This window comes from Aulostomus chinensis, chromosome 15 (assembly GCF_037954235.1).
Source record: "Aulostomus chinensis isolate RoL2024-O1b breed Wild chromosome 15, RoL_Achi_v1.0, whole genome shotgun sequence".
NCBI lineage: Eukaryota > Metazoa > Chordata > Actinopteri > Syngnathiformes > Aulostomidae > Aulostomus > Aulostomus chinensis.
Genome location: NC_141334.1, coordinates 11322025 through 11342172, shown reverse-complemented (window position 1 = coordinate 11342172; position 20148 = coordinate 11322025). Strand labels below are relative to the sequence as shown.

The 20148-nt window shown below is 41.7% G+C and overlaps 3 protein-coding genes across 3 annotated transcripts in view; all 3 read right to left on the bottom strand.

The window, feature by feature from the left end:
• The window catches only part of tiam1a (TIAM Rac1 associated GEF 1a), a 74723-nt gene extending 71982 nt beyond the window's left edge, over positions 1-2741 (bottom strand). The window contains exon 1 of the mRNA XM_086179042.1: positions 2553-2741. The gene's annotated coding sequence lies outside the window, so the exon portion shown is untranslated. The remainder of the gene's footprint in view (positions 1-2552) is intronic.
• Positions 2742-3490: 749 nt separating this feature from the next.
• Positions 3491-7877, bottom strand: sod1 (superoxide dismutase 1, soluble). The gene is made up of 5 exons (XM_086179049.1): positions 7718-7877; positions 5708-5804; positions 5516-5585; positions 3938-4055; positions 3491-3839 (listed from the first exon to the last, which is right to left on the bottom strand). Exons 1-5 carry the CDS (start codon positions 7784-7786, stop codon positions 3732-3734), a joined length of 462 nt encoding a protein of 153 aa, XP_086035175.1. The 5' UTR covers positions 7787-7877; the 3' UTR covers positions 3491-3731.
• Positions 7878-8561: 684 nt separating this feature from the next.
• Positions 8562-19912, bottom strand: scaf4a (SR-related CTD-associated factor 4a). The gene is made up of 19 exons (XM_086226947.1): positions 19729-19912; positions 17159-17242; positions 16993-17037; positions 16741-16902; positions 16397-16529; positions 16090-16226; positions 15831-16004; positions 15611-15696; positions 15405-15489; positions 14732-14908; positions 14336-14409; positions 14017-14207; positions 13807-13907; positions 12973-13086; positions 12712-12868; positions 12436-12554; positions 12111-12264; positions 11659-11817; positions 8562-11560 (listed from the first exon to the last, which is right to left on the bottom strand). The coding sequence occupies exons 1-19, from the start codon at positions 19756-19758 to the stop codon at positions 10392-10394; spliced, it is 3351 nt and encodes a 1116-aa protein (XP_086083073.1). The 5' UTR covers positions 19759-19912; the 3' UTR covers positions 8562-10391.
• Between the last annotated feature and the right edge of the window lie 236 nt (positions 19913-20148).

Sequence of the window (20148 nt, the reverse complement as noted above, 5' to 3'; positions counted from 1 at the left end):
CTGGTTTAAGATTTCTTGAAAGCATCAAGGCTCCATTTTTTTAAACAAGATGGCGACTCAATTCTTCTCCGCCTTGACTTCAATCATCCTACTGAATTTAATCAAAATCCATCCATTGAGTGATCAAAAAAACACCTCCAATAACATCCTGGCGAGGGTAATAACCATTATGATTTATAATTTGTAAACAGCAGTATAATATAAGCGACCATTTCCTCACAGTTATGGCTGTGCTAAAGTGCAGCGGCGCCAATTCCACTCATGAGAGGCAAAAACTGGCTGGATAGTTCCCTTCTTTTACTCTCTGTTTCATTTCTTGCTTTTATACCACACTTGATTCTTGGTTGGACTCTCGTGATGTCACGGCTTCTCTCGCTCACTGTCAGCAACATTAGTAGACTCTATAATTCATCACCTCCACGCCAAGGCTATTTATACCAGCTTTTATAGTCAGTCTGTCTTTTCACACCGCTTGCTGCTTCCATCTACTCTAATACAGCTATTTCTTCTCTTTGATACAATTTTTTTGGGCTTCTGACAAGTTCCAGGTTTGAAACATCGCTGCAGATACTCATGTGCTAACACAAACAGCAAATAATCAGCCTGTGTTCTTCTTCCCTGCATAAGATAAGAGTAGAAAGCTCCAGCAAGATACTCTAGGTATAGTCTTTCTTTCTTTTATTAACCATGGCTGAACTAGCCATTTTAGTCCTGTCATATTCATGGACAACAAAGATACAACGTCAAACAAAAGCCACTGAATCACCGGCCCTGACTTTCATGACTCTCTATTCCAGCCTCAATGACTGTCCCCTCTATGTAAATTTGGCTGTGATTTAATTGCTATAAATGAATTAAACTGATGCCTAAATTAATGCACTAGGATGAGGATTACTACTATCCATGAATTAATGCTTTTTCATGTCAGCCAGCAAAACAAAAAGCAAAAAAAAAAAACCTTTTAAAACGCTGGTTTTCTGAATGGAGTTAGGTACAGGGATCAGTTTAGATCTCTGTTGTCTCGGTCCAGCTCTTATCTCTCTACTGTCCTCAAAAATCCCTCAATAATGTCCACTGCTGTCGTCAGCAGGACGACCGGTCAGCCGACTCCGCAGTGTAAATGGCGTAAGCAACGCAACTGCATTCAGGACCCAGCATACTGAGAACCACACAGAGAAAACCTGGCAGAATACTGTATATCAGCTGGTTTGTTTAGAGAGGGCACAACTCAATTAGATTACCACTGGTACAGGTTAGACGACAGCAGGAGTTTGTGTGTTCTGGACTACTGGAGATGCAACATGGTGAACTCCATAAACTAGCATCCACTCACTAAGTAGATATGAAGATATTCTAAGATAACAAAAACGCAACAAATTTTTAATTTAAGGTGATTTTCAGTATTGTATTCCATTTCGGATTAAAAAAAAGATACCTCAAAATTCTACACACCATCACTTTAAGGAAAAAGTTTTGTCACATGACTGTCATGAAAACTGTAACCAGAGATCCTTTTTACTTAGTGCTGTCACCATTTTTGCAACCTGACGGGCATCAAAGCTGAAATTTATCAGCAGCAGACGATCTACAACTGAGCAGAAAGGAACCATCAAATTTCCACAACTTCAGAGCGACACACACTTCCTGTAAGAATTTAAGGGACGCACTCTTTACAGCATGCCTTTGGATTGCTCCCTGAGGTATTAACTCCACTGAAGGCCCTCCAATTTCTCACTTCACTGAGACAAGATGAGAGTGCCAAGTCACTTCACAGGGGAACCACCGCAATTCCCATGAAAAGGAAAAAGCTTTTAGAGCGTGCAATTTCAAAAACCATGTGCCTCTGCATGGCAGGAACATGTATGGCTATACCAGTGTGCCCGAGTGTGTATGTGTGTGTGTGTGTGTGTGTGTGTGTGCTAGCCAGAGAGGAGCACAGCTGTACAGTTTAATATCATGGAGGAAGAGAAAGCAAGAATCCAATTTCACCCTTAAATTTCTAATCATAAACTGTTATTTATATTTTAGTAGTTTGGCTCTCACAGCCTGTCTAAGATGTTCAGTAAATATAATGTAATATTTTTTATTTGTGTGTGGCTTCAAATAAGGTACGTAAAAGGACTCATTATGTATAATCAATGATTAATTTGTAGACTGTGATTTTAGACGTCAGTAATAAATAACATTTAAAATTTGACAGACAGGACAAACAGATCCATTCATGGTTGAAAAACTAATGTGTTGAATCGAAACTAAGAAGAGTGACATCGCCCTCCAGTGGACGACGGAGTTAACATCAGGGACCGGAGGATGGGAACCACATCTCTAGGAACCAAGTTTTCTCAACAGCTAGGTCGAGGGGTGGGCTTAAATTAAGGGACGGGAAAGGTGTTGGTTTCGCGGGCCAATTTGGCTGTGAAGGCGCATACCCTGGACATAAACAGTTACCAAAACTTCTTAGCTCTTTACAAAACACTACAAATTGTCCGGATAAAGAAGTGACACGGCGTCCAACAGGAGTATTACAAGTAATAAGTTGTTTAACAGCTTACCGCGGGAGGCAGTTCCAGGGCCTGGCTAGCTTCCACGTCCAGAAGTGGTGTGACAAAAAATTCCGCGTCCTGTATAATTGTGAGACGTCTGGGGCCAAATATCAACATATTCTTTGATTGTTTTGAAAAAATACTTCTTGCTGGTCGACCGTTGCTCGACGTTCTCATTGTGCATGTTAAGCACATGAGTTTCCCAATGTAAGGGTCGAGACACCTCTTTAAGGGTTAAACCATTATGGGGGGGGGGGGGGGTGAGCCTCCAGAACTCATCTGGTTCAGCCCTGCTCTGTTTATACAGCGTTTCATTTCACCCTGCTCTGAATTACTGATGAATAAAAGAAATTTACACACAAAATAAAGAGGTATTATTGTTTATGAATGAGGGAAAAATTCTGTTGTACTCTTGAGTTTCAATTTTATTCCTGTAGAATTTGAGCTGTGAGAACTGATGACATTGGCCCTACAGTTTTTCCTCCAAGTGAACTTCAACTCAGTACTTTTGGGGAAATGCACTTGGAGAACTAAAAAAAAAAAAAAATCTAAATGCATTCCAAACAGAGCAATATTTTTTTTTCTTTAAATGCAGGAACCAGCTTATTTGTTAAATGCCATGTTCATATTGAGATTCTTCAAATGATACCAGTGGTGTCTCTGGGAGCCAAAGTTTTCATTCAAAGGGCTACTAAGGTAAAATGAAGCATTTGATAGTTTACTATCATATCATAAGTACATGTAAACCTTATGTGGGTAATGTTGAGTATTCCAGTGCTGAGAGATTCTGCTCCTTTGGTTAACATCCAAACTTCCCTCAGGTTTCTAGACTTTCTTGCTCTACTGAGCAGCGAGAGGCTTCGTACGGCTGCTTGCAGCTTTCTAGTGCTGCTATTAAAAACACTGACCCACACTCTTGCTACCATAAACCTCAAGACAAAAACAGACAGCATTGAGATGGTCTTTATTCAACTTTTGGTTTTACACATGAGCTTTTTACTTGTGCGTTAACAACAGTTTGACTGACCAGACATACAAACATGTGTTATGAAGATTGGACAGGCTTAAGCTAGGCTAATCTGCACTCTTGACGTTGCAATAAAAACCTAACGAACTGTGACATCAAGTAGCTATCTTGGTCAACTAAGTGCTCTGGGACAATTTGCTTCTGGTGCTGCAGGTTCTGGTTTACTGGGTGATGCCAATGACTCCACAGGCCAGACGTGCACCAGCGTTGCCCGTCTTTAAACTCTCCTCGTTGCCTCCTCTTCCCAGGTCATCAGCCTTCTCATGGATCTAAAATGCAGCACAAGATGCAAAGTTAAAACCTTACATCCCAGATGCTCAAATCCTCTCAGAAAATATACTGCAACATTTCAGACACTTTGACTCACCACCATGGTTCGGCCAATGATGGAGTACGGACCACTGAGGGAGACCACGCTGTCTTTGATGCTTATTTTGGCAATGTTATCTGCTCCTGCTGTCACATTTCCCAGGTCTCCAACATGCCTGTTTTTTTTTTTTTATATATAAAAAAGGTCAAATAAATGGCTTGCGTTGTCCCCTTCTCTAGCTGAACAACTCACAGTTGATACCAACTACAATCACTCCTCTCAGATAGCAGTACTGCTCCCTGAAAGCATTAGACCGCAGTGCCATTTGTCTCAAACTTGAAGCACCCCCCCCCCCCCCCACCGTAGGACTTCTATAAATGCTAATCCCAGTATAATCCACATCTCCATCATCCAGCTGCATGCACACAGTACTCCACTAAAAATCTGAGCAAAACAAAAAAAAAGGAACTGAAAAGAGCATCAAGGAGCGTGATCAGCATGGCGGCTGGCCATGTTCAAATGTGGTTTATTTCAGGCTTGTAAAGTTTGTAAACAGATGTTTGACAGTTTTTCTGTTAATAAATTGGTTTTCATTAGCTTCAAGCTAATATACGTTAGGCATTCAGCACCAGGAAGTCATGCAGGGAGAGGGACAAAAAAAAAAAAATCCTCCTGGTGAGTTCAAGACACCCAACTGTGAGTACTTGAAGGCTGAAGAAATGCTATAGGAGAGCTAGCCTCTGCAGAGCACATTCTACTGCATGTGCATGAATGTGAAAAATTACACATGCAACCATCTGGTTTCTTCAAGTCAGTGTCTGAACATTTTAATAATTTATGCTTAGAAATTCTATGTTTTTGAAACACGAACCTCATAATAGCACCACACTTCTGCATGAGCATAAGTGATAAAGCAACCTGATAATGTCAGAAATCTTACATCATTCACTTGGAATTTAAAAAAAATGTTTAGACTTCTTTCACAAAGGCCATATAGACTAACACAGGTGCTACTAATTAATTAATTAAGGCCCCACTGCATCATAACCTTTATGTCTTGAATCAAAATGCAACGCTCACAGATCAAATTGTCCGACAGTACAAATAAATTAATGATAATCCAGTTATATGACATAAGTTTGTTCTTTTGTTGTTGTTGTTTAAAAACAAAAAAACAAAAAAACAGGTCTTCTGCACATTAGCGATGTCATTCTGAGGACCAGCTGCAGCAGCAGAGTGAAGCTGCTGTCCAAATTCCTCCCACCCAGGAGAATGGAATTGATTCCTGGCACATCATGTGATATTAACAAACAAATGGGGGACATACTGCTAGTCAGCCTAGTCATAAAATTTAGGTTAATCATCTCCAAAATGGTTGCAGTCTGGAACGATGCAGACTATTCAGAGAATTCCCCTTACAACGGATGATGCTTCCTGCTCCACACAGATATATGACAACACTTTCTCCCTTTCTAGTGCCTTACGTTGTCATGGGAATGATAAATGAACCTGCTGCTGAATTTTTAGTGCAAGGATTCAGATATATTTTGACATTTAAGCTTTTTCTAAAACCTTAACACGAATTGTCAGGTGTAAATTGGCTGAATGTCTCAATGTACTAAACAGTAGACTTGCCGTTCTTTGTCAGCAGGACCAGCATGGTTCTTGTTCTCAGGGTTGAAGTGAGGGCCTGCACTGATGCATCCTGGGAAACAGACACATCTTTACTGTTTGTACACATATTCAGTCTGATTGTTGGCAAGCCAAAAACAAACAAACAACAAACAGTGACATTTGCAAAGTTTTAAAAATGTATAAAATGCTCACCATTTGTATTGTCTCCAAAAGCATGGACATGGAAGCCATGCTCACCGGGAGTGAGACCTTTGATCTCGCCTGTCAACGTCACAGGAGCCGAGTCGCCCTAGCGAATCAGTAGAGCATAATTTAGCAGCAACAAGGACACAACACAGCTGTCAAAAACAGGTGGCAAGTAAGGCTCAAAGCTGCCAAACACAAAGAGGATAGTCTTATTTGCATTATTAAGGCGTAAAATACATAATAGACCTTTCATTAACATAGACACTGGATACTGTCACCTGACTATGATTATGCAGAATAACTACACAATTCTGTTGTCTAATTGTTGGAAAATATTATTTAAATGTCAGGATTGTGAGACTCCTATGTTGTTTAATATCACAGTCAAAAGATCAGTTCTTTAAAAAGATCAGGCAAATCTACATTTACTGTTTGGCTAAGAATAATGGTGTGACAAATGATAAGGTCAAGAAAGAGCCAACATCATATGGACAGCCTTGTGACTATCACATCCAGATCAACCATGGTATTGGCTTTGTTCACCCACCGTGTAAATACATGTGTCTGGAGTATTTCTGGGAAATGTGGGTCAACATTTACACCATTTAAGGTATTAACGTACTACGTTTTATCGGATGAAACTGACTAGTGGAATTGATTTACTTTTTAACCACACCAGCAAGTATTTTGAGTTTTTTTTTTTTTTTTTTTAATTTTGGAAAATTCTGAACAGCTTTCCACCACCGTGGATGGTTGAGAACACACAAGTTGAGATTAAAGCTGTAAAACCCCGGACGAGTTTTATATTGACTATTTTACAACAGCACAGCAATAAATCCCCTGTCGAATTAGATAATGTCCAGTTTTTACTGGGTGTGTTTGAGAGACAGCTTTATTATTCAAATTTTGTAAATTGAAATTTGTGGTGCTGTTGACTTATACTTGCTTACTAATACCGTTTCACTTTAATTCATGGAAAAGTGATGAACCATTAATTACATGCACCTATCAGCAAAGCCCAGTGTGGCTCAACACCACCACAAAATACAGCCTTAAAAATGTCAATTAGAATAAGTCAAACAGATTTTATTTAAAAAAACAAAACAAAACCCTCATTCCTCATGAAAAGGAGGTTTTATTACAGGACTGTTAGTTTATTTTCAACAAGAAAACTGAGTCAGGTTTCAATGCTTTGGCTGATTAGTGTATCCTGTTTTCTCTTTCCATTCCTAACAAAAAACAACCCCAACGGATTTTGAGAGACGTTGCTGCTGAGTCTCACCCTCTTTACCCACTGTGCCAGACGTTTGCGTTACTTTGACATCAACCAGGTCGGGCAGTGACTCAGCAAAACGTGCAATTTTGATAAGATGCTGGTTGTCTTTAAATGCAAACGTATATCGTTCCAATTGTCGCATATTGTTTTGAAACACAGTGTCACTGGTACAACAAAAAAGCCGCAGTCAGAAACGCTCCGTGATGTATTGTTAAAGGAGAGAACATTGTTTTAAAAAGAATAAGAAAAACATAGCAGACGTTGAACTTATGCAACGAGCGCGTGAGCGGCGTAACTGTTGATCGTTATCAAATTGCACGCGGACGAAGGTCATGATCAATAATGACAAGCTAATTTGAAGTGTTTCGTCACGTAGAACCGCGTACTCGATAGGTGTTAATGAGTTCCCCACAAAGCAAATCATATCCGCGTTTGAACTTAGTTTCGCGACGTGAAAGGTGACGCCGATTTGCATTGAAATAATGTGCAAGCTGTTACACAAGCTAAGAAATTTAATGAGTATTACTCGCTTTCAGAGATTTGACATGCATATTTTTCAAGCTGGCAATAATGGTTTCTCCTGAAACACGATTTATTGAACGCCTCCACGCTAAAGGGAGAACTTAGCTAGCTTAGCATGAGCTCTGCAGCTTTCTGAAAATGTAAAATCTCCCATATTTACTCAACAAAGGTGGAAAATTAGCCTTTCCGTCACCTGAAAGTAACACGGTTCGTTTTACCTGCTGCTCAAAATACACAGTCCCACTGGTGTCTCCGGCTCCCTTCAACACACACACGGCTTTCACCATCTTCGCAGTAGTTTTCACACACCACAACGCCGCTAAATTTCTGACGTGCTTTTTTTGCTAGCCACACACAACCAACCCTAGTTTAACCCTGGAAGGGCGGGCCTATTATATAGACAGCCAATCAGAGCCAAATGTAATAAACGACACGAATAATGATTGGTCAACGCTGTGACAGCTTATTAGGCAGGTAACGACGGCCTCAACCGTCACATTTATGAATCAATCAAAAATATCTCCGTCGTTCATTTTGCGAATTATTCTTTACCTATTGATTGCATGTTTTATTAGGGCCTGAGCCTGAAGGTACTTAAAGCGAAGACCCTATTATGTTTTATGTATAACATTCTAAGTAAAACAAGCTACGTAAAAATAAGAAGCCTGTATTTTCTAGATACTTTTAAGACGTTAGAACCACCATTTTATTCAAAATATTGTAGTCATTTTAATCTATCAGTCATACACATCCTTGGCAATATTGCTTCTGAAGATATAATAAGAGGAAAAAAATTCTGTAATTGCTATGATGGATAAATAATGATCTTTGTTGCATATAAAGTAACTAAAGCAAGCTGGCAAAAGGTGTCCACATGCTTCAAGTATACCGATGGGCACTGAGAGGTGAACATGGGGTCAATGCTTGAACTACATCAAATGTCTTACCTGTTTCACTCTGCACCCCAACAGCAAGTACACTCACCAGTAATAATTCAAGAACTATGTTAGATGTATATGGCCAGTGGGACTAAACGCATTAACACAAATACAATTATTTGGTACAAAAATAGTTTATTAAAAACAATTTCCTATGGCTGAAATATTGAAGATTTTTACGTCCATGTCTTTTGTATTCTTAACAAATCATAGATACACCTGTCAACTTTCAAACCAGTAGGAGTTAAAAACATTAAAGCAAAGGGCCTTTTTTGTCGTTCCTTCCAAGTCAATTTTATGAATAACAGATTATAAACAAATTACTATTACACCTTGGAGTCATCAGTGACATAAGCATATTTACAGCAGTGTGTCCAAAGCAATACTCTTCATTTCACTTTACTTTTGCTGTTCAAGTTATTCAAAAAACAAACATGGGGCTTGCAGACTCTGGGCTTAAGTGAGACTAAAATCAGGTACAGTACAGCCTCAGGGAAATGGACAGTTTGAAAGTTCAGTTTGTCAAAGACGAGAAAAGAGGCTACGCGGTTTAAGTTTGTGTCTGTGGCCGACCCTAAACAATATCACCTTGAATGACAACAACAACAAAAAAACAAAACACAAATAATCTCTAATCCAAGAGTCTGTGCTTTCCACATAAAAGACCACTATCAAAATTAAGATGACCTAATCTGCCAGATAATTCAAAGGGGTCCTCCAACTGCCAGTTAGCACCTGGATTTATGCACATTTTTGACTGTGATATACATTAAATTACATTTTGTAAGCAAATGGATAAAATAAAAAGGAAGGAATGAAATTTCCTCTCAACCTTTCAAACGGAGATGTTAGTAATGCAAATGTACGTTTGTGCCCAAAATTTCTTCAAGTGAGATACACATACATGACATTTCTAGTACTTTTTTTATTTCATTCCTTACTCTTTTTTGCTTGTTATATCAAAATGTCTCATCTGAAATGATTCTGATCTTTCAGTCTGTTAACAAATCGGATGTTTCCACCATAGAAATGTGAGTCGTTCATTTTCAGAGTGGACTGTTGGTGTAATTTTTCCATCAAAATAAACAATACATAAAGAATTAAAAGATTTTGATGAGCCAAATAAGTAAAATGTAATTAAAAAAATATGACTAGGAGTGGGTACTTTTTTGACCAGAAATTGGGAGTGATTCCTATCAAACGGTTAAATGCAACGTCCAATCATCATTGATTCTGATTTGTGAGATCTTGTAAAAAAAAATTAAAAAAAAACAAAACAAAAAATAAACACTGAATGAGTGTAGACTTTTCAAAGAAAATGAAAGTGCAAATCAGATGAAGGAGTTAAAACTACATTAATATTGTCAATAGCAAGCCCAATTCACAAATTTCAGAGATGTGTTTCCAAATTTAAACATACAAAACATCCCTTTCTCCCCTGTCTACACCCTCGAGTCTCTGGTGTTAACCTCTGTTGTTGAAAAATGTATGTTTGACAAAGTTTGGCAAAGTTTAAAACATCACATTAGAAGATTATTATCTTGTTGGGGAGTGCCTGTTATTACACGAGAGGCCATGAAGTAAAAATAAATCTTGTCCAAGATATCATTTGACTCCTTTAACCTACAAAGTAAAAAGAAAAGGGCTACTCTCAAATTAACGGTAGATGGACAGAACTAAATTAACATGCAAGCACTCCATTCAGTCTCACAGCCTAAAGGAAGGAGAAAAAGTAAAGTTGAAAACCAATTTTTAACTACTGGCATTTTTCCAAATGGATTTTCATGTATTTGAAATTTTATGCGTGGGAAATATTTGTTTTCCACAAACAGCCCTGAAACCACCTGACAAACTGACAGTTAATCTGGGGTTAAAACAGACTATAATAGCAACAAAAAAAGAAATAAAAAAACAGTTTTCTATCTTCTATCAGTCTCTGAAAAACAGAATCCGTCTATGATGCTGCATCCGGTTTTGTTTCAGTGGGGTCACTTTGGGTCGAGGGTGAGGGCTCAGAGGGCGGCAGCTTTGCCACAATAGTAGTTGTTTCTGGAGGTTCAGGTTCAGCTTTCTTTTGGGACGTTTCTGTAGTCGGTTCTTTAATGGGTTCCGCGGAAACTGCAGGAGTAACACGAGGTTGCTCGGTCCTGTCAGAGGTCCGAAATCTGTCCATATTTTCAAGTTCGGCCAATCGATCATCCCTGTCCCACCGTGTGGTCCTCTCTCGCCGTTCCGACCGCCTTGGCCTGTCACCTTCTTTTCCGTCAGATCCTCTGCCTCGCTCTCTGCTCCCTCTGTCCCCCCTTCCCCTTTCTCCTCCTTCCCCTCTCCCTCGCTCCCTGTCCCCATCATCACCCCTCCCTCGTTCACGGTCTCTATCCAGGCTGCTCCGCCTCTCCCTCCAGTCCCGTCTGTCTCTGTCCCGATCTCTGTCCCTGTCCCACCCACCTCCCCGGTGATCACCTCCATCTTCTTGCCACCCTCCGAGTCTGTCCCTCCCATCCATTCGGTCACCACCTCCTCTCCCTCCATCACTAAACGGGCGCCTTCCTCCTCCGAAACCTCGATCCCTCTCTCTATTCCTCTCTCGGTCCCAGTCTCTGTCCCTCTCTGGCTCTCGGTCCCTATATCCAGGCCTGTCACCTCTGAATGGTCTGATATCCATTTCCTCTGGCCCATCAAGTCCACGAGGACCCCCTGGTCTGATAAAAGGAGGGAGGGGACCTTGAGGAGGAGGGCCATGCCCGTGTGGAGGGAAAGGAGCCCTCATATTGTGGGATGGAGGGATCCCAAAGCCTGCTTTAGGTGGAGGGGGGTCGTGGTGCATCATTTGAGGATGAGGCCCCCTGGGCATCATTTGTGGGGCCACAGTGGGCATATTGGGGTGTGGAGATCGTGGCCCTTGGGGCAAAGGGAAACGTGGCATGTGTGGTGGTGGGGGAACCGGAGGACGCTGGAGTGGGATTATTCCCGGTCGAGCCCCAAGCAGACCTCCAGTAGGGGCTTGGATATTTCCTGGGGGACCACCTGTAGGACCACCTGGAGGAACGCCAAGGGGACCACCTGGAGGAACGCCAAGGGGACCACCTGGTGGACCACCCAGAGGTACACCTACCTGGTTACCTGGTGGAAAAAAATAAACATTAATGTTACTTTAAAAACGACAAATCCAAACTGGTTATTTAACTTGTGTAGGTGGTGATGCAGAGAGAGAGACTGACCCAGGGGGCCCATCTGGTTATTGAAGAATGTGGGACCCTCTGGGGCCTCATCACTTTTCCTATTGGCCAGACCTGCAGGACCCAGTGGCATGTCTTCAACTGGACCTTTGGAAGGGGGTGGGGGACCGAGAGGTGGAATGGCACCTGGGGGAGGGAAACCTTCAGAGGAGAGGTTTGGGTTAAACAAAGTTGAATGCAACTCTTTTGAGTTTTTCACTTCCTGAAACTCTCTTTATTGTTGCAGACTGCAACTGTTCATAAGCAAAGCAGACAAACCATAGGACTTGGTTATAGAAGACCAAGCTAAACTATTATATCTATCTGCAGGGGGGCTGCACAATTAATCAAAATCACAATATGGCCAGAAGTGTATGAGAGCACTTCAGTTGTCCGCCTGTGTCTGAGCAGAGCTAAAGTGGCTTTGATGGCAACTGCACTGTATGTGGTGCTACCTGGAGGCATCTGCATGGGGTTGAAGCCAGGTCTGATGAAAGGAGGTGGGGGGACACCTGGGGGAAAGGAAGGCGGAGGCATGCCTATGGGACCAGGAAATACAGGAGGCTGGAGAGAACCCACACCAACCATTGGCTGCTGCATAGAAGGAACCTGAGAACATTTAGAAGGGTTTATTATTGACAACACTGACACCTACATCCTTATACCTACAATTTATCTCGTTCAACTAGATTACCAGATGAACATTAACTTTGATAAAAGTCATGGATGACGACAGCTCTCATTCAAACTTCATGGTGACATCTTGTTGCTATTGGTTACCTGTGCAGGAGGAGCAGCTGCAGGTAGCGATTGGGCCTCTTCAGGCTGCTGTGGTTCCGAGCCTCCATTGTGGGTGTGTTCCTCTGGGTTCTCAAGGGTCTTCCTGACTCCACTCCACTCTGGAAAGGACAGTTACGGGTTAAACTTTCAAAAAGCAAATACAAACACACAGTAACATCAGTAATTCTACACAAGCAAATGCTTTTTTCTTTTTTTTCTAAGTGACAAACTGACTTGGTGTAAGGCTGTGCTGCTTGATTGTTAGAATGGGTTTACCTGGTGATAACGTGTCCATATCCAGTGTGCCTCCTTCTTTCAGTTCCTCAAGCTGGTCCTCCCTGAGCTTGGACCAGGGTATGTAGGTGACACCCAGCTCCACGTCCCAGTACTGTTTAAACTCAGATTTTATTCCCTTGTTCAAAGCCCATGCGATCTGGAACCAAAACAAATTCTCCATTCATTTGCATTTCTTCTTTGTATTTAAAACACCCAATTTTTGTGTGTTTCACAGTGCTCTACTCTTCGTTGCCCGCTCACCTTGATGGCTTTCTGGTTAACTTTATAAGATCCTCGGCTGAGCTTCTGCAGAGCCCTGAAGGCGTCCTGCCTGTGTATCATGACAATATAAGCACACCCACGAGGAGGGATCATCTGACAACACATGGATGAAAAAAAAATAAAGTGTCACTTTCATTTAATTAGCCAATTTTAAGATGTTTCTTCTGTCCTGGAGAAAACGGCATCATTCTGCTGTAGTGGGAAAAAGCTCAGACTTGGTTATACTCCCATAAGCCAGTCACAACCATCACAGGTTGAATGCAGCGATGATGCCCAGGCAACCATTCTTCAGGACAACTGTTTACATATTCATGCTGGCAGACCTGCTTCATTTTACCATCCATGCTCATTTCCACATGTAGGTCTCTACTAGCTTGAAGTTTGCTGTGGTTTCACATAACACAGGAGGACTTTCACAAAGGCAAAGACTGGAAGACGATGAGAATGGCACCTGAAATAGTTGCCCAATGGCTTATACCCACAGCGCTCTCCCAGAAAGCCGGACTAGCTGAGTCTCTGCTCACAAACATGATAGCACAATGACCTGTTCATAAACATCACTAGGAAAAAAAAGTCTTTATTTTTAAGCGATGAGTTTTTTAATGACACTTAAATAATATGAACCCAAATGAATGAATGTTAATGAATGATTTCCATTAAAGACATAAAATACACAATAAACTTACCATCTCATAAGGTGGCCAAAAGAATATTAAAAATCTGTTTATTTCATCTGTAAATAATAAATACAAATGTGTCCTTGATGCAACACTGAGTGGATCAATGAATCTTCCATCCTGCTGGTCAACTTACATTAATGGACTCTATCTGTCCAAACTCCTCCAATAAACATGCAACATCCTGCTGCTGCGTCCTCTTGTCCAGCTGGCCGACCCACAGAGTGGTGCTGCAAACTGAGGGGGAAAAAGACACTTGAATCTAAGAAAGCAACAGTTCAGAATAACAGGGAGGACAAATATATTAAATATGTATATATCAGTTCATAAATATACAAGGACTTACTGCTTAATGTTTCATTCTTGAGTGGTGGAAGGCCTCTTTGCCGCCGTTCCCTCTCTTTCTCACGTTCCCTGCGCTCTTGTGAGCGCGAGCGTGGAGAATGGTGGCGGCGGTCTCTAGAGTGCGAGCGGGATCGCCTGTGCCTAGAACGCCGCGTACGGGAATTAGATCGTGATCTCCTCCGTTTTGGAGACCTGGAGAAAAACAGAAAAAGAAATATCATTTATCATAATCTATTCATCATACATTACCGCTGGACTGAAAAAGGACCAGTTTCTTTGTAAAGACCTGGTTAATCTAAAAGCATCCGATTTCAAGTTACCTGGAGCCGGAGTGTGATCTCTGATGATGTCTGCCATCCCTCATAGCTGATCGGTCCATATCCATTGACAAATCCTAACAAAGTACAGAAAAGACATGTTACCATACCACAAAGCAAAACACTGACAGTATTACGTCCTTGAATACAACAGTGGATTGGTGGTCGTATAATTTCACATTAAACTCTCTGACTGGGACAGCAAGACTATGGATGTGAATGCAGCACGCCCATCACTCAGCATAAATCCTAACCACTGCCATACTAAGCAATAAGCTCAAACGTGCAAGAGTCAAACGTGAAAATTTACTTATAAAAGTTAATGTAACCATAACAAGGAAAAAGAAAAAATTGAGATGCTCTGATTTTGTGAGTTCTTTGTACAGTTGTTAAGTTCACCTGTTGTTGCTGGGCTGCGTTATGGGGAGGGTATCCCCCCAGGAAGGCTGGAGGCCCAGTGGAACCAGGGAGGGGCTGACCTGGCAGGGCATGCCCCATTGGAGGCATCACACCTGGAAAACCTTGTCCTGGTGGCAACCCATAGGCCTGGAGCTGCCCATTAGGGGGGAGAGAGACCTGACAAGGACAACTAGAATAAATAGTCTGTGTACAACAGGTCTTTTTCAGATATCAAATATTTCTGCGTAAAACATATTACATATAACGTATTGTACACCTGAGAAGTGTGCACTGTATGGTTTACAGAATTTGCAGGGAACCCAAAAGTTGATGACCATCATAGAATACAAACGCGGAATCAAATCTTAGTATTCACTAGAATGTTCCGTTATGGTGGGAAAAAAATTCAACCCTGCAAGACATCTTCAACAACAAAAACACTTTTTTTTTTCTCACACGGGTGTGGTAGACAGGTGTGAACAGCCCATTTAACACCTTCGTCCCACAAAAAAAACAGAGAAAAAAACATGACAGCTCGCTGCAATCGAGGTTCCAGAGGCAGCAGCGATTGATCCGTTCGCACTATTCTAAATCGGTTCTTGAGTTCACACTAAAATAGAAAAAATCAAACAACATGGGCTCATTTACTTTCAAGACTGTGTGCTCTTCTTACCTGTTGCGGGACGTCTTGGGACATGTTCATCATCGGTGGTTTAAAGTGCTCCAAGTGCTGTGGGAAGGCTGGAGGCTGTTGCATACTGTAAGCGTGAAAATAATCCATGAACACATTAACTGTATTTACTCTCTAAACATTATTCAAAGCCTCTAACTTCTTGCTATCCAATGTACACCAGACAACTTAATAAGTCAAGGCCTTACAAAGGGGGCTGGGACGACAGTTCATCCTTCTTGGTTTCTTCGCCACCTTCTGGTTCATCGTCATAGTCGAACCGGTCCAGCAATTTCTAAAGGAGAGGTAATGAAGAGATAAAATACCCTGTTCAGGACCTTTTAACAATTAGCAGCGTCGACAGCGATAAACAGTGCGGCCAACATATTCTTAAGAGTGAATCTTTTGACATATAATGAAGACACTCACAGTAACCTTGTCAAAGGCCGTCTTAGGCTGAGTGGGCATGGGAGGATGCTGGGGGGTCACGCCCATGCCAGTCGTGGCATTTTGGTCGTGTGGTTGAATGGTATTAGCTGCAGGCTGAGGGGTGGGGTCAGGCTTCAGGGGCTGCTGATGGTAGTTTTGGAGCATCTGCTGGAGCTGAACACACCACAGACATGGACTGTAAGAACGAGTGACAACAAGGACTGAGGCCAACCGTAAAGCTAGCCTGCGCAACACACACCTGCTGACCCTGTGAGGACTGGAAGAGCTGTGCCACAGCGGCGAAGGCATCAGCGTTTTGTAGCTGAGCAGCAGGTGTCACGGTGGAGTTTACCGTTACTGCGGTAACGGGTTCTTTGGCTGGAGATGGGGAAGAACCTGGGGGGGGGGGACATGGCTTCAACGTGAGTACAGGTGAGCATGCTGAGATGTTTGCAGAAACTCAAGACAGCTTCGTTTGTAAAGTGAGGTCTACAGAACTGTATTAAAAACAATATAATGGCTTTGGAGTAACCAGCACAGATCCTGTGTACCAAAAACCTTATTACCTGGCTCGTCTGTGCCTGTGTAGGGCGCAGCTGCACTACTAGAACCAGCCGCCATGTCCAGGAGGGGCTGAATAACCTCGATCTTGAACACGCCGTTCTTCTGCCATAGGTTCAAAACTCGCACTATCTTACTCTACAAAGAAAATAAGCATGGAAAGAAAAAGAACATTGGTGGGAACATTTGTTGTTAAAATGGACAAATCTCACAATCCAAATCTGTAGCATGACTAAAACACCTGTGCATTATTCTAACTCAAGCCTGAAGCAACCATCTTTTCAAAGCAGATTACTCATGGGTGTGTGCAGTGGGAGCAGACAGCATCACCATCTTCTTCGGTTCTTACCCTGTCCTCTATGGGGCAAAGGCAGAGGTTCTCAAAGGTTCCTGTAATGTTTTTGGTGAACCTTGGTCCAAACACATCCTTATCTGCTCCAAACTGATGTCTGGACTGCCTGACTATGGAATCCACCACATACAGGCCCGCGACCTTGTACTCTGGTTTACACTGGAAACAGCAGAAGGTTCAAAGAGAGATGAGTTGAATGGAGCTTTGGTGAAACTAGATGATCGTTGAATTCTGACAAGTTTGTCTCACCTTTTTGATAAATTTTTCAACAATCTGGACCACATGCTTATAGAGCTGAAAAAAGAAGAGCAAGGTGACCATTTTATCATCTAACCATAAATAAAGGACACATTTCTAGATGTATGGAAAATAGCTATACACAATTCAGGCATAGGAATGCCAAACACATTCTTACTTTCATAGCTTTGATGGCTGATTTGGTGATGGAGATCATCTTAGCCCGAGATATTGGAGGCTTGGAGTCCATCAATGAGAATAACTAGAGACAGAGCAAAGAACAGAGGACTGAGATATCCACACACGAGGCAGGACAAATAAACACAACCACAGGGACACAACAGAGACGGAAAAGCCAGCCAAGGCTACAGAAGCAGAACAATCAAGATAAAGCCTGTATTTACAAGCAAAATTTTTTTTTCCACCGTTACGATTAGAACATCTTAACTCCAAAGTCACATGGATATTTAATGACAATGGTCTTAAGAAGTGAATTTTTAATGGCAACAAATATCTTAAAGGTTGCAAGTCCATTCATTATTTTGATTACTGGTGGTTAATTCGCGGGATTGCTGCCTACACTGCTGGAGTTGTTTTGATTCTGATAGCAGTGTTCGAAATGCCACTGATAATGGCTAAAAATGCAGGATGGCTATCAGCATGTATTTGGTGATCTGATACCACATAATTAAGTAGCCCTGAATGGGACCCTGCTAATTCTCATTAACCTCAGTTATCTCTCGATGATAATAGAGGAAATTAATTCTTTTTCACCGTCCATGCAGTAACCAAAACCCACAAAGAAAGTTGGACTGCACTTCCATCAGCCGCTGTTTAAGAGCAGCCAAGAATTGATTCATATTTGACACAAGTCAACCGGAGCTAGCAATATAAAGCACTGCAGGAATGATGTATTTTTACAGGCCAGCACAGTAGTTAGCATCACTGTGGGGTTCCGCGACTAAGAGCCAAAGCGACTGTTGCCAAAAATAACGGATGTGGTAAACAACGGTATTTTTTTTTAGACGAACACAATTTTTTGTGCAAACTTATCTTCAAAAACGAATCCCCTAAACACAATCATAAGAAATACAAGACAAACGATATGCTGTGAATTAACAGCAGGACTCTAAATTTTACCACAAACAAGCTGCTTCTATTGTTTTCAGCATGATGATTTCAGTAGTCTCGCTTAGTCACTTATTACCAACCACCATATTAACTAATGTATTCTTGTGTTTGCCACCAACCTTATTTCAGGTATTTAACCACAAACCCATGAATAAAACCTTAAGCTGGACATTTTAGACTTCATCCTCTGTCACTACAGATTATAGTGTATATGTGGATGTATTGTATACATGAATGGTGGAATTGTATAGTGGTAAGAAATAAGGAATACAGTAATACAGTATCTGATATGTGCATGAATGTAAAAGCTGGAATATACATTTAGGCAAACTGTTATCTTTTACACAAAATAAGAAATATTTCAGCACTTCAAGTTTCCCCCTGCAATAAAATGTTGATACCACCACACCCCAAGATGGCAGGTCTAGGTGTCACAGTTTCATAACCCAATAAACCAAGAGGTCAGCACAGATCGGCATAAATCCTATTAGAGTAGGACAGAGTACAGCCTCAATAATGTTGAGGGGTGTGTGCACTAGAGGATCCCAATGTGTAATGGAATGTATGGAGTGTAATGGTTTTACATATCTATATGTGTGTGTGTGTGTATATATATATATATATATATATATATATATATATATATATATATATATATATATATATATAAAAATACAAATATGTAAAACCATGGCAACTGAAGGGTCACTGGTTCGATCCTCATTCTCTTGGTGACCATGTCAAAGTAACTTTGAGAAAGATACTGAACCCCTAATGGCTCCTGATGGCCTTGCGACCCGTAGGTGAACCCCGCCTCTCGCCCAATGTCAGCTGGGATGGGCTCCTGCCCCCCGACCCTTGACTGATATGCGGCATGGAATACATATACAGTGTGTGAATTACTCAGCTCCTGATAAAAACAAAACGATCAAATGTCCAACTCAATTAAACATCACATATGCCATTTTAATAAGTATCCCTGAAGCACAATCGGGTTTGACTAAAACTACAATAACATAATCAATAGGCATCCGCTGCTAGCACATTAATCTGGTGAAATATACGACAATAACCATGATTGTATGCGATATGATCCATGTTTGTATTCCCTCTGTCTCGCCAGTGATAGTCAGTAGGGGCCTAGCCAAGGAAACTGTTCCTAGACTTAGGAGGCCATCGCCAGGGCACAAACAAGGAAGACCACACACACCAATGGATGGCATGACCAGGCAGTTGCATGGTCAAGACAGCAAGCAAGCCAAACACGGGCAGTCCATATCAATGTAACACTAGTGAACATGTAGTTAGCACGTTTGCAGTGTGGTAACTTAATAACATCCCCGCTTCCACCAGCGGTAGACAACTTTGAGCAAGGCTAACGTCAGACCCTGTGTTTAGTGGCTGGCGCTGAGTTAGCTTCCAACAATATAACGGTTATGCTGCTTATCCCGAAAGTGGCTAGCCAGGTTGCATGTCCAGCTAGTTCGCCGACCACAGGCAGGCCCATAGGTTTGGTCTGTTGCTGCTCGGCTAACTTCAATACAACCCAGCTCCATGATCAGCACCGCCACACAGGGGTGAGTTTTAGCCTTTCACCGAGTCAGGAAGCCAGCTTACCTCGTGGTTAAACGCGTTGACGGCGTCCATGATTGCCCAACGCTCCAAGCCCTCCCCTAAACACCCAATTCCCGTATTTAAACGATGTTTATTCAAGGAAGGGTCGGTACAACATGTCCGCTCCCCGTTGCTAACGGCAGCTAGCCTAGCATCGGTAGCACTCGGGTCGGCGGGCACAGCAAAGCATGACGGGATTCGATATTGTTGTTATAGCGTGTGTCCAGTAGGTGGCGGACACACGCTCATTCCCACCGAAAACTCATTACAGAATCGTGAAATGTAGTCATACTTTTGACTATAGCCCTTTCATATGCACACATTAAAGTCTATTTTTTCAAATTCAGATTGAAATTGAATTATCATGAAAATCATGGCAATTTCTTAAATCAATTTATACTTTTCAAAACATCTATTTCTGAA

Excerpts from the sequence above, each read along its gene's own strand:
- sod1 (XM_086179049.1), bottom strand. The coding sequence starts at position 7,786 with ATGGTGAAAGCCGTGTGTGTGTTGAAGGGAGCCGGAGACACCAGTGGG. Across the intron at positions 5,805-7,717 it reads CTGTGTATTTTGAGCAGCAG|GGCGACTCGGCTCCTGTGAC; the intron begins GTAAAACGAACC and ends CTGATTCGCTAG. Across the intron at positions 5,586-5,707 it reads TTTTGGAGACAATACAAATG|GATGCATCAGTGCAGGCCCT; the intron begins GTGAGCATTTTA and ends TCTGTTTCCCAG.
- scaf4a (XM_086226947.1), bottom strand. The coding sequence starts at position 19,758 with ATGGACGCCGTCAACGCGTTTAACCACGAG. Across the intron at positions 15,697-15,830 it reads CGGCCTTTGACAAGGTTACT|AAATTGCTGGACCGGTTCGA; the intron begins GTGAGTGTCTTC and ends CCTCTCCTTTAG. Across the intron at positions 14,909-15,404 it reads CCCAAGACGTCCCGCAACAG|GTCTCTCTCCCCCCTAATGG; the intron begins GTAAGAAGAGCA and ends TGTCCTTGTCAG.